The sequence below is a fragment of the Agelaius phoeniceus genome, chromosome 38 (genome assembly GCF_051311805.1).
Source record: "Agelaius phoeniceus isolate bAgePho1 chromosome 38, bAgePho1.hap1, whole genome shotgun sequence".
NCBI lineage: Eukaryota > Metazoa > Chordata > Aves > Passeriformes > Icteridae > Agelaius > Agelaius phoeniceus.
The window spans coordinates 1,365,250-1,377,979 of record NC_135304.1 but is presented as its reverse complement, the minus strand read 5'-3'; the positions used below and the strand labels follow the sequence as shown (position 1 = coordinate 1,377,979).

Sequence of the window (12,730 nt, the reverse complement as noted above, 5' to 3'; positions counted from 1 at the left end):
TGGGACGTCACCCCCCTGCCCAAACCCCCGCGGCCTCGGGGTGTCCCGTGTCCCGACAGAGCCGGGCTGTCCTGACAGGGCCTCGCTGTCCCGACAGGGCCTCGCTGTCCCGACAGGGCCTCGCTGTCCCGACAGGCGCCGCGGCGGCCGCGGCCCGATGACGTCGCGGCACCGGCTGAACAATGAATGTGCAAAACCCCGCCGTGCCCGGGGGGGTCGCCGGGAGCCCCCCCCCAACACCGCACTACCTCCCTCCCCCCCAAATTAACCCAGCGAGGGGTTGTAATTAAGGGCTGTAATTACGGGCGGTAATTAAGGGCTGAGGCTGCCGCGTGCCGGGGCTCCCCCACCCCCCCCCCCTCCCGGTGCCCCCCCCGCCCCCGCCGGCCCGGCCGGTTCGGTGACAGTGACGCATCACTTTGGGGGGGCCGTTTTTGGGGTGTCCCCCCCCCCCCGGGGGAAGGCGTCAAAAATAAGCCTGAAGCTCGCAGTCCGTTTTCCCCCCCCAAAAAAAACCTCCCCGATGCGAGACCCCCCTCACCTCCCCAGAATTCTGTCGCGCCGCCCCCCGCCCCGGTAACAACGGGGGGAGCCCTTACCGGGAATCACTCCCAGTCCATCCTCGGCCCGGCCCGGTCGCTGCGAGGGGGAGGGAGCCGGGAGCTGCTGGTGGGGGAAATTTGGGGAGGGGGTTGTGAAATATTGGGGGGTTCCGTGTGAGCGGGTGAATAATTGGGGAGGGTTGATCCCAAAAAGGGATCCCCCAAACCGCAGCGTGAGGGACCTTAAGGGCAGGAAGTGACAGCCCAAAATCGCTGTAAATTGTGAAAAAACGCCAATAGAGAAAAAAGTGCTGGAAGGGAATGAGGAGACCCCCAAATCCTAAAGGATCTGAAAAAGGGAAGATCCTAAATCTCGGGGAGCTGTAGGAAGCACGGCCTAGAGGATGGGAAAGGGGGGGGGCCGCTAAAGGGGTTCCCCAAATGTCGGGAAAGCGAAGAGGGGGACCCTGAGTAATGGGAGGGGACTGCGGGGGAGTGGAAATGAGGCTGGGGTCCCTAAATAATGAGAACCTCAGAAGGCGCCCGTAAAATACGGGAGAACCCTAAAGACGTGAGAAAGCTAAATTAAGGTGGGGGAGCGGCCAAACACCCCAAATCTCGGGGGAGAGCGCCTGAGTCCCCTCAAGGGGGGCCCCTATAGGGGGAGGCCACGGGGGTCGGAGAAAGGGGGGCCGTGAGAGAAGGAAAGGAGCCCCCAAATCACGGGAGGCCGCCGGGGAGTGGGGGGGGGGGCGGTGGGAGGGGGGGGGCGGGCCCCTCATGACGGAGCCGCGCGCCAATCTTCCCACGCCGCGGACCCCGCAGCGGCACCGGGCCGAGCCCCCCGCCCCGCCGGCCCCGGTACCTTAAGCGGGCGGGGAGAGCAGGGGGGGGGGTCAGAGCCCGGCCCGGGCCCGTCCCGCCGCTGCCGCCGCCGCCATCTTACACTGAGCCCCGGCCGCGGCCCGAGATCCCGCGAGAGCCGCCGCAAGTCCCGCGAGAGCGGCCGGCGGGACGGGAGGAGGCGGCGCCGCGGGGAGAGCGGGAGGCGGGGCAACGCCGCCGGCAGCCAATGGGAAGGGGAGAGGCGCGGCGGCCAAGTCTCGCGAGAGCGCGCCTAGCAGTGGGGCGGGAGTATGGCCAAGCCGCGCGAGATTTCAGGAGGAGTATGGGGGAGGGGAGGCGGTCCCTCACGGATCCCGCCTCATACCGGGAGGAGGGGGGGGGCCGACGGTGAAGGGGGGGAAGGCCCTGCCCGCCACAGAGCGGCTCAACCCCCCCCGCTCCCCTCGCAGGCCGCGGGCCCCACGCCGTTCCCCTCAAGCACCGGCACTCACCGGCACGCTGATGAGAGCGAGATCTCGCGAGGCGCTGGCGGCAGCGCGGCCCCGAAGCCTCGCGAGAGGCGCGCGGAGAGAGATAGAGAGAGAAGCGAGAGGGGCAACGGGAGAGCGGCCCCGCCGCGGGTGGGGGAGGGCGGGCGGGGGAAGCGCGGCCGCTGCCTCAGCGGCGGGAACGGCGGCGGCGCGCGCGGCTCTCGCGAGAGCGCCGGCTGAGAGTGGCTCCAAATCTCGCGAGATTGGAGATCGCCCTCCTCGGCTGGAGGACAAGATCTCGGGAGAGTGCTGCCTGAGGGGAAGCGCGAGGTCTCGCGAGATCTGCCCGGCGGGAAGCGCTGAGGGAGGGCACGTGACCCTGACCAGGGCATTTTTCACCAATTCCGGTTTTCTTTTTTTTTTTTTCCTTTTTTATTCTACAAATACAAAAGGAGGGGGGCGGGGCCGCGGTCTCCGGACACGCCTACAAAACAGGGGCAGCCAATAGGAAGCGGCCCCGCCCCGTCAATCAACCTGAAGACACCTAGGGGAGGATCAAAAAAAAAAAAAAAAAACCAGCGGGGACCAATCAAAGATGGCTCCGCCCCTCCCGCAGCTGTGGGGCGGGGCTTGTCCAATCGCCTCAGCTCCTGGAGGCGGGAAATGCAAAAGCCCCGCCCCCAGCCCATTCACAGCCAATGGGAAGGTGGGAACCGTGGTAGGCGGAGCCATATTGCAGCTCCACCTTTTTGTGGGCGTGGTTGTCTCTATGTGGGTGTGGTTTATTGTAGCCACGCCTGGTTTTAACCCTACATGACCAATGGGCGTGGCTTGGGCTGTGACACGGTGTGGTCTCAGTGGGATCCGCATTGCAGGTGTGGCCTCGGAGGGGTCAGGTGGGACCACACCTGAAGGGGTGGAGCCTAAAACAAACCACACCCTCTTTAGTGGCCGACACGTTGTTCTGATAGGTGCGGTTCTATCAGGCCCCGCCCCTTTCCTCGGACGCCCCGCCCATAGTTCATTGTTCAGCCTGCGGTGGGCGGAGCCTGGCAGGGCGTGGCCGGCCCCGCCCTCAGAGCAGCAGTTTCCCGTTGCGGTGGATTTTGAGGATCCGGCCCAGGCGCTGCTTGGCTGTGGCCAAACCCTTCCGGGGGCGCTTCCCTGCGGGTGGGATCGGGAATGTCACCGGGATTGGGGGACAGAGCCCCCCGAGACCCCCTGAACCCACCCCAGAACACCCCAGACCCCCTGAAACCACCCCAAAACCACCCCAAAACCACCTCAAAACCCCCCAAAACCACCCCAGTACACCCCAAAACCACCCCAGACCCGCCAAAACCTGCCCAGAATCTCCCAAAACCATCCCAGAATCCCTCCAGGTATCCCCAAAACTCCTCCAGCTATCCCAAAATCCCCCTGCAGCCCCCCCAAACCTCCCCCAGCTATCCCCAAACCCCCCCCAAACCCCTCCAGCTATCCCTAAAACCCCCCGAAACCCCCCCAGGTATCCCCCAAACCCCCCCAAGCCCCCCCAGCTTTCCCCAAACGCCCCCCAGCTATCCCCAAAACCCCCCCAAACCCCTCCCAGCTTTCCCCAAAACTCCCGCAGGTATCCCCAAAACCCCCCCAAACACCCCAGCTTTCCCCAAACGCCCCCCAAACGCCCCCCAGGTATCCCCAAAACCCCCCAGGTATCCCCAAACCCCCCCACAAACTCCTCCAGCTATCCCCAAATCCCCCTGCAACCCCCCAAACCCCCCCAGCTATCCCCAAAACCCCCCCAGCTATCCCCAAAACCCCCCCAAACCCCCCCAAAACCCCTCCAGTTATCCCCAAAACCCCCCAGGTATCCCCAAAACCCCCCCAAAATCCCCCCAGGTATTCCCAAAACCTCCCCAAACCCCTCCAGCTATCCCCAAACCCCTCCCAAACCCCCCCAGGTATCCCCAAAACCTCCCCAAACCCCCCCAGGTATCCCCAAAACCCCTCCAAACCCCCCCAGCTTTCCCCAAAACCCCCCCAAAACCCCCCAGCTTTCCCCAACCCCCCCCCAAACGCCCCCCAGGTATCCCTAAAACCCCTCCAAACCCCCCCAGCTTTCCCCAAACCCCCCCAAACCCCCCCAGGTATCCCCAAATCCCCCCAAACCCCCCAAACCCCTCCAGCTATCCCCAAAACCCCCCAAAACCCCTCCAGGTATCCCTAAAACCCCCCTGCAGCCTCCCCAGCTATTCCCAAAGCTCCCCAAAACCCCCCCAGCTATCCCCAAAACCCCTCCCAAACCCCCCCAAACGCCCCCCAGCTATCCCCAAAGCCCCCCCATAGCCCCCCAAACCCCCCCCAGATATCCCCAAACCCCCCCTCAAACCCCTCCAGGTATCCCCAAAATCCCCCAAAACCCCCCCAACCCCCCCCCCCCCCAGGTATCCCCAAAACTCCCTGTAACCCCCCCAATCCCCTCCAGCTATCCCCAAACCCCCCCCGAAACCCCTCCAGGTATCCCCAAAAGTCCCTGTAGTCCCCCAAAACCCCCCCAGGTATTCCCAAAACCAATCCAAACCCCCCCAAACCCCCCCAGCTATCTCCAAACCCCCCCAGCTTTCCCCAAACGCCCCCCAGGTATCCCCAAAACCCCCCCAGGTATCCCCAAAAGCCCCCAGGTACCCCCAAACCCCCCCCAAAACCCCCCCACCTATCCCCAAACCCCCCCCAAACACCCCCCAGCTATCCCCAAACTCCCCTCCCCAAATGCTGACCGTGGCTGGGGGGCGCCGTTCCGGGGGGGCCCCGGCGCTGGCTCAGGAACACCCCCGGGGCCATGGGGGTGGGGGCGCGGCCGGGCTGAGCCCCGGGCGGGGGTCCCGGCCCCCCCGGCCTGGCCGTGTACTCGTGGTCAGCCAGGCTGGGGGGGTACGGGGGCTCCGGGGGCGGCTCCGGGGGCGGCTCGGCCTCGGTTTCACCCCCCCCGAGCTCCGCCTCGGGCTCCGCCTCCCCCCCCTCGGGCTCGGCGGCTTCGGGGTCTTCGTCTTCCTCGTCTTCCTCTTCCTCCTCTTCTTCCTCCTCCTCTTCCTCCTCCGGGGAGGGGGGCGAGGGCGGGCGGCGCTTGGCAGGGCCCTTCCGGCGCTGCAGCTTTCGGTGCTCCTGGGGGGGCAGAGGGGAGGTTTATGGGGGGTCAGGGGGGATTTGTGGGGGGTTTGAGGGGTCAGAGGGGATTTATGGGGGGGTCAGAGGGGATTTATGGGGGGCCAAAGGGGATTTATGGGGGCTTTGAGGGGTCAGGGGGGTTTATGGGAGGGTCAGGGGGGATTTATGGGCAGGTTTGGGGGGTTTAAGGGGTTGGGAGGGGATTTATGGGGGGGTCAGGGGGGATTTATGGGGGATTTGAGGGGTCAGGGGGGATTCATGGGGGGGTTTGGGGGGTTTGAGGGGTCAGGGGGGGATTTATGGGGGGTCAGAGGGGATTTATGGGGGAGTTTGGGGATTTATGGGGGCTTTGAGGGGTCAGGGGGGATTTATGGGGGGGTCAGGGGGAATTTATGGGTGGGTTTGGGGGGTTTGAGGCGTTAGGGGGGGATTTATGGGGGGCTTGAGGGGATTTATGGGGGGTTTGAGGGGTCGGGGGGGGATTTATGGGGGTGTTTTGGGGGGTCAGGGTGGTTTATGGGGGGGTTTGAGGGGGATTTATAGGGGGGCTTGGAGGTGTTTGAGGGGTCAGGGGGGCTGGGCCAGTTTGGCACCTCCAAATCCCCCTGACATTCCCAACCACCCCCAAACCCCCCCTGAACTCCCCTCAAACAGCCCCTGGACCCCCAAAATGATCCCCCAAAAGCGCAAATGGGCCCTGCAGTGTTCCCAGTTTCTCCCAGTTTCCTCCCAGTGTTCCCAGTTCCTCCCAGTTCACCTGCTGGGCCAGTTTGGCACCCCTAAATCCCCCCTGAACTCCCCTCAAACAGCCCCAGGACTCCCTAAATACCCCCCCAAAAACCCCAAATGGGCCCTCCCAGTGCTCCCAGTTCCCCCCAGTTGCTCCCAGTGTTCCCAGTTCCCCCCAGTTGCTCCCAGTGCTCCCAGTTCACCTGCTGGGCCAGTTTGGCAGCGGCTGCCGCCAGCCCGGTCTCCACCGAGGCCACGCGCGTCCCCTCCCGCACCGGGCGGCTCTGCCGGGGCAGCGACGGCGTCACCCGGGCTGGGGACACCCCAAAATCAGACACGGAAAACAGGGGGGACACCCCAAAATCAGACACGGAACGGGGGGGACACCCCAAAATCAGACACGGAAAACAGGGGGGGACACCCCAAAATCAGACACGGAACGGGGGGGACACCCCAAAATCAGACACGGAACGGGGGGGACATCCCAAAATCAGACACGGAACGGGGGGGACACCCCAAAATCAGACATGGGACAGGGGACACCCCAAAATCAGACACGGAACGGGGGGGACATCCCAAAATCAGACACGGAAAACAGGGGGGACACCCCAAAATCGGACACGGAAAACAGGGGGGGACACCCCAAAATCGGACATGGGACAAGGGGGACATGGAACAGGGGGGGACACCCCAAAATCGGACATGGGACAGGGGGGACATGGAACAGGGGGGACACCCCAAAATCAGACACGGGAACAGGGGAGACACCCCAAAATCAGAGCACAGATTAAGAGGGACACCCCAAAATCAGACATGGGACAGGGGGGACACCCCAAAATCAGACATGGGACAGGGGGGACACCCCGAAATCAGACACCAAAACAGGGGGGACACCCCAAAATCAGACATGGGACAGGGGGGACACCCCGAAATCAGGCAGGGAACAGGGACACCCAAAATCAGACACGGAAAACAGGGGGGACACCCCGAAATCGGACATGGGACAGGGGGGACATGGAACAGGGGGAAACACCCCAAAATCAGGCAAGGAACAGGGGGGACACCCCGAAATCAGGCACGGAACAGGGGACACCCCAAAATCAGACACGGAAAACAGGGGGGACACCCCAAAATCGGGCAGGGAACGGGGGGGACACCCCGAAATCAGGCACGGAACAAGAGGGACACCCCAAAATCGGACATGGAACAAAGAGGGACACCCCAAAATCAGGCAGGGAACAGGGGGGACATGGAACAGGGGGGGGACACCCCAAAATCAGACACGGAACAGGGGGGACACCCCAAAATCAGGCAGGGAACGGGCTGGGGACACCCCAAAATCAGGCAGGGAACAGGGGGGACACCCCAAAATCAGGCAGGGACAGGGGGGACACCCCAAAATCAGACATGGAATAGGGGGGACATGGAACAGGGGGGGACACCCCAAAATCAGAGCACAGATTAAGAGGGCCACCCCAAAATCAGGCAGGGAACAGGGGGGACACCCCAAAATCAGAGCACAGATTAAGAGGGACACCCCAAAATCAGGCAGGGAACAGGGGACACCCCAAAATCAGGCAAGGAACAGGGGGGACACCCCAAAATCAGGCAGGGAACAGGGGGGGACACCCCAAAATCAGACACAGAACAAAGGGGGAAACCCCAAAATCAGACATGGGACAGGGGGGACACCCCAAAATCAGGCACAGAACAAGAGGGACACCCCAAAATCGGACAGGGAACAAGAGGGACACCCCAAAATCAGACAGGGAACAGGGGGGACATGGAACGGGGGGGACACCCCAAAATCAGACACCAAAACAGGGGGGACACCCCAAAATCAGGCATGGGACAGGGGGGACACCCCAAAATCAGGCAGGGAATAGGGGACACCCAAAAATCAGGCACGGAAAACAGGGGGGACACCCCAAAATCAGGCACTAAACAAAGGTGGGACACCCCAAAATCAGAGCACAAAGGACGGGACACCCCAAAATCAGACATTGAGCAAACCTAACCCAGGCCCTGTCCCAGGGACCCCCCAAAATCCACGAATTTCCCCCCAAAACCCCCTCAAGTCCCCCCAAAATCTCCGAATTTCCCCCCAAGGACCCCCAAAATCTCCGAATTTCCCCCCAAGTCCCCCAAAATCTCCGAATTTGCCCCAAACCTTTGGGGCTCCAGGGGGCGTCGTCCGTCACCTTCTTCTTTTTGGGGAGCGATTTTAGGGCAGGGTCGTCCTCGTCTGACTCCAGGGAGGGATAAACTGAGGGGGGGGAAGGAAAAAAGGGGTTCAGGGGGGTCTGGGGGCGGATTTGGGGTGATCTGGGGTCGTTTTTGGGGTGTTTATGGGGTGGTTTATGATGGTTTTGAGCGGTTTGGGGGGATTTTGGGGGGATTTTTGGGGGATTTTTGTGTGGTTTTGGTCACTTTTGGGGTGTTTTGGGAATGTTTGGGGGGGTTTAAAGAATTTTTTAGGGGTACCCCCAGGAGAGAAATCCAGGACAGATCCGATACAGAGAGAGGGGGATTTTTGGGGTGTTTTTGGGGTATTTTTGGGTTATTTTTGGGCTGGTTTTGAGGTCACTCACTGTACTCAGCATCCTTGAAGCAGGGCGGTTTTGGGGTATTTTTGGGGGTATTTTTAGGGTGTTTTTTGGGGTATTTTTGGGGTGTTTTTTGGGGTATTTTTGGGCTGTTTTTAGGATGTTTTTGGGCTAACACTCACTGTACTCAGCATCCTTGAAGCAAGGCAGTTTTGGGCTGGTTTTGGGCTGTTTTTGGGCTGTTTTTAGGATGTTTTTGGGCTAACACTCACTGTACTCAGCATCCTTGAAGCAGGGCGGTTTGGGGGTGGTTTTGGGGTATTTTTTGGGGTATTTTTGGGGTGTTTTTTGGGGTATTTTTGGGGTGTTTTTGGGGGTATTTTTGGGTGGTTTTGGGCTATTTTTGGGCTGGTTTTGGGCTGGTTTTGGGCTAACACTCACTGTACTCAGCATCCTTGAAGCCGGGTGGTTTTGGGCTGTTTTGGGGGTATTTTTGGGGTATTTTTTGGGGTATTTTTGGGGTGTTTTTTGGTGGTATTTTGGGGTGGTTTTGGGCTATTTTTGGGCTATTTTTGGGCTATTTTTTGAGGTATTTTTGGGGTATTTTGGGGTATTTTTTGGGGTATTTTTGGGCTGTTTTGGGGGTGTTTTTGGGGTGTTTTTAGGATATTTTTGGGGCGGTTTTTGGGCTATTTTTGGGCTATTTTTGGGCTGGTTTTGGGCTAACACTCACTGTACTCAGCATCCTTGAAGCAGGGCGGTTTTGGGCTATTTTTGGGCTATTTTTGGGCTATTTTTGGGCAGGTTTTTGGGGGGTATTTTGGGGTGGTTTGGGGCTATTTTTGGGCTGGTTTTGGGCTGTTTTTGGGCTGGTTTTGGGCTAACACTCACTATACTCAGCATCCTTGAAACAGGGCGGTTTTGGGGTATTTTTGGGCTATTTTTGGGGTATTTTTGGGGTATTTTTGGGCTATTTTTGGGCTGGTTTTGGGCTATTTTTGGGCTATTTTTTGGGGTATTTTTGGGGTGTTTTGGGGCTATTTTTGGGCTATTTTTGGGCTATTTTTGGGCTGGTTTTGGGCTTACACTCACTGTACTCAGCATCCTTGAAGCAGGGCAGTTTTGGGGTATTTTTGCGGTATTTTTGGGCTATTTTTGGGCTATTTTTTGGGGTATTTTTGGGGCGGTTTTGGGCTATTTTTGGGCTATTTTTGGGCTGTTTTTGGGCTAACACTCACTGTACTCAGCATCCTTGAAGCAGGGCGGTTTTGGGCTATTTTTGGGCTATTTTGGGGTTATTTTTTGGGGTATTTTTGGGGTGTTTTTTGGGGGTATTTTGGGGCGGTTTTTGGGCTATTTTTGGGCTGGTTTTGGGCTGGTTTTGGGCTAACACTCACTGTACTCAGCATCCTTGAAGCAGCGCGGTTTTGGCTATTTTTGGGGTATTTTTGGGGTATTTTTGGGGTATTTTTTGGGCTGTTCTTGGGCTATTTTTGGGTTGTTTTTAGGATGTTTTTGGGGTATTTTTGGGCTGTTTTTGGGCTATTTTTGGGCTATTTTTGGGCTGTTTTTGGGCTAACACTCACTGTACTCAGCATCCTTGAAGCAGGGCGGTTTTGGGCTATTTTTGGGCTATTTTTGGGCTATTTTTTGGGGTATTTTTGGGGTGGTTTTGGGCTGGTTTTGGGCTGGTTTTGGGCTGTTTTTGGGCTAACACACTGTACTCAGCATCCTTGAAGCAAGGCGGTTTTGGGGTGTTTTTGGGCTATTTTTGGGGTGTTTTTGGGCTATTTTTGGGCTACTTTTGGGCTGTTTTTGGGCTGTTTTTAGGATGTTTTTGGGCTGGTTTTGGGCTAACACTCACTGTACTCAGCATCCTTGAAGCAGGGCAGTTTTGGGCTATTTTTGGGCTGGTTTTGGGCTATTTTTGGGGTATTTTTGGGGTATTTTTGGGGTGTTTTTGGGGGGTATTTTGGGGTGTTTTTGGGCTATTTTTGGGCGATTTTTTGGGGTATTTTTGGGGCGGTTTTGGGGTGTTTTTGGGCTGTTTTTGGGCTATTTTTAGGCTGTTTTTGGGCTGGTTTTTGGGCTGTTTTTGGGGTCACACTCACTGTACTCAGCATCCTTGAAGCAGGGCAGTTTTGGGCTATTTTTGGGGTATTTTTTGGGCTGGTTTTGGGCTATTTTTGGGCTACTTTTGGGCTATTTTTGGGCTGTTTTTGGGCTATTTTTGGGCTGGTTTTGGGCTATTTTTGGGCTGTTTTTGGGCTGTTTTTGGGTCACACTCACTGTACTCAGCATCCTTGAAGCAGGGCGGTTTTGGGGTGTTTTTGGGCTGTTTTTAGGATGTTTTTAGGATGTTTTAGGATGGTTTTTAACACTCACTGTACTCAGCATCCTTGAAGCAGGCCCCCAGGCTGTCCTGCTCGTCCAGGCTCCCCTCGCCCTCGCTGTCGGTGCTCCGGGGGGCGGGGGGGGCTCTGCGGGCTCCCCCCGAGCCCCCGGGACCCCCCCTCTCGCTGCCCCCACCCCCTGCCCACCAGTTTGGGGGTCCCAGGGGGGTCCCCGCGGGCAGGTTGGCCATGCAGAGCATGCCCTGGATGGCCTCGCGCGTGCTGGGGGAGGCAGGGGCCTCGCTGTGGGGGGAAAAATGGGGAGAAAAGGGGGAAAATTGGGGTTTGGGGAGGGGTCGTGGAAGGTTTGGGATCCTCACGTTGAGGAGAGACGGCCCCAAAAGGAGATGGAGAGGGGCAAAGGCACAGAAATGGCCCCCAGAACTCGCCAGGGATGTAAATAACCCTCAAAATCCAATCCAGGACCCCAAATAATCCCAAAGTCCAACCCAGGATCCCCAAAATTCAATCCAGGACCCCAAATCATCCCAAAATCCAACCCAGAACCCCAAATCATCCCAAAACCCAACCCAGGATCCCCAATAACCCCAAAATACAGCCCAGGATCCCCAATAACCCCAAAATACAGCCCAGGATCCCAAATCATCCTAAAACCCAACCCAGGATCCCCAAATAACCCCAAAATCCAACCCAGGATCCCAAATAACCCCAAAACCCAACCCAGGATCCCCAATAACCCCAAAATCCAACCCAGGACCCCAAATCATCCCAAAATCCAACCCAGAACCCCCAAATAACCCCAAAATCCAGCCCAGGACCCCCAATAACCCCAAAATCCAACCCAGAACCCCAAATAACCCCAAAATCCAACCCAGGATCCCCAAAATTCAATGCAGGATCCCCAATAATCCCCAAAATCCAACCCAGGATCCCCAATAACCCTCAAAACCCAACCCAGGATCCCCAATAACCCCAGAATCCAACCCAGGATCCCCAATAACCCCAAAACCCAACCCAGGATCCCCAAATAATCCCAAACCCCCAATGTCTGACCCCAAATAATCCCAAACCCCCAATGTCTGACCCCAAATAACTCCCGGGGAGCCCCTCAAACCCAACCCCAGCCCTCCCTAAACACTTGGGGACCCCCCCAAAATCCCCCCCTCAAATCCCTCCCCCGGCCCTGGGGACCCCCAAAACCCAACCCCAGCCCCCCAAAATCCTGCAGGGATCCCTCCCAGAGCCCTCAGAGCCAGGCCAGCCCCCCCCCTCCTCAGAGACCCCCCCAAACCTGAGCTGGGGGTACTCGGAGCCCCCCACTTGCCGGCTGGCCTTGAGCAGGTCCAGGATCCCAGCGCTGCCCCCTGCGCCCCCCTCGTCCTCCTCGTCCGTGGTGTAATCCTCCTGGGGGGCAGGGGGTCACAAACAGCCCAAAATATCCCAAAAATACCCCAAAAATACCCCAAAAATACCCCAAAAACCAGCCCAGTCCGTGGTGTAATCCTCCTGGGGGGCAGGGGGTCACAAACAGCCCAAAAACACCCAAAAATACCCCAAAAATACCCCAAAAATACCCAAAAATACCCCCAAAACCAGCCCAGTCCGTGGTGTAATCCTTCTGGGGGCAGGGGGTCAGAAACACCCCAAATACCCCAAAATATCCCCAAAATACCCCAAAAATACCCCAAAAATACCCGAAAACCACCCCAGTCTGTGGTGTAATCCTCCTGGGGGGCAGGGGGTCAGAAACAGCCCAAAAATACCCCAAAATTACCCCCAAAATACCCCAAAATCACCCCAGTCCATGGTGTAATCCTCCTGGGGGACAGGGGGTCAGAAACAGCCCAAAATATCCCAAAAATACCCCAAAAATACCCCAAAATACCCCAGAAATACCCCAGTCTGTGGTGTAATCCTCCTGGGGGGCAGGGGGTCAGAAACAGCCCAAAAACACCCAAAAATACCCCAAAAACACCCCAGAAATACCCCAGTCTGTGGTGTAATCCTCCTTGGGGACAGGGGGTCACAAACAGCCCAAAATATCCCAAAAATATCCCAAAAACCACCCCAAAATACCCCAAAATCACCCCAGTCTG

The 12,730-nt window shown here is 58.2% G+C and overlaps 2 protein-coding genes across 2 annotated transcripts in view; both read right to left on the bottom strand.

Annotated features, from left to right (window-relative positions):
* HUWE1 (HECT, UBA and WWE domain containing E3 ubiquitin protein ligase 1) overlaps window positions 1-1,481 on the bottom strand; it is a 106,261-nt gene extending 104,780 nt beyond the window's left edge. The window contains 2 exon segments of the mRNA XM_077172441.1: window positions 600-666; window positions 1,408-1,481. The gene's annotated coding sequence lies outside the window, so the exon portion shown is untranslated.
* Window positions 1,482-2,323: 842 nt separating this feature from the next.
* PHF8 (PHD finger protein 8) overlaps window positions 2,324-12,730 on the bottom strand; it is a 42,516-nt gene continuing 32,109 nt past the window's right edge. The window contains 6 exon segments of the mRNA XM_077172440.1: window positions 2,324-3,022; window positions 4,618-5,002; window positions 5,938-6,047; window positions 7,905-8,000; window positions 10,666-10,916; window positions 11,926-12,038. Coding sequence (XP_077028555.1) covers window positions 2,934-3,022; window positions 4,618-5,002; window positions 5,938-6,047; window positions 7,905-8,000; window positions 10,666-10,916; window positions 11,926-12,038 — 1,044 coding nt within the window. The 3' untranslated portion in view covers window positions 2,324-2,933.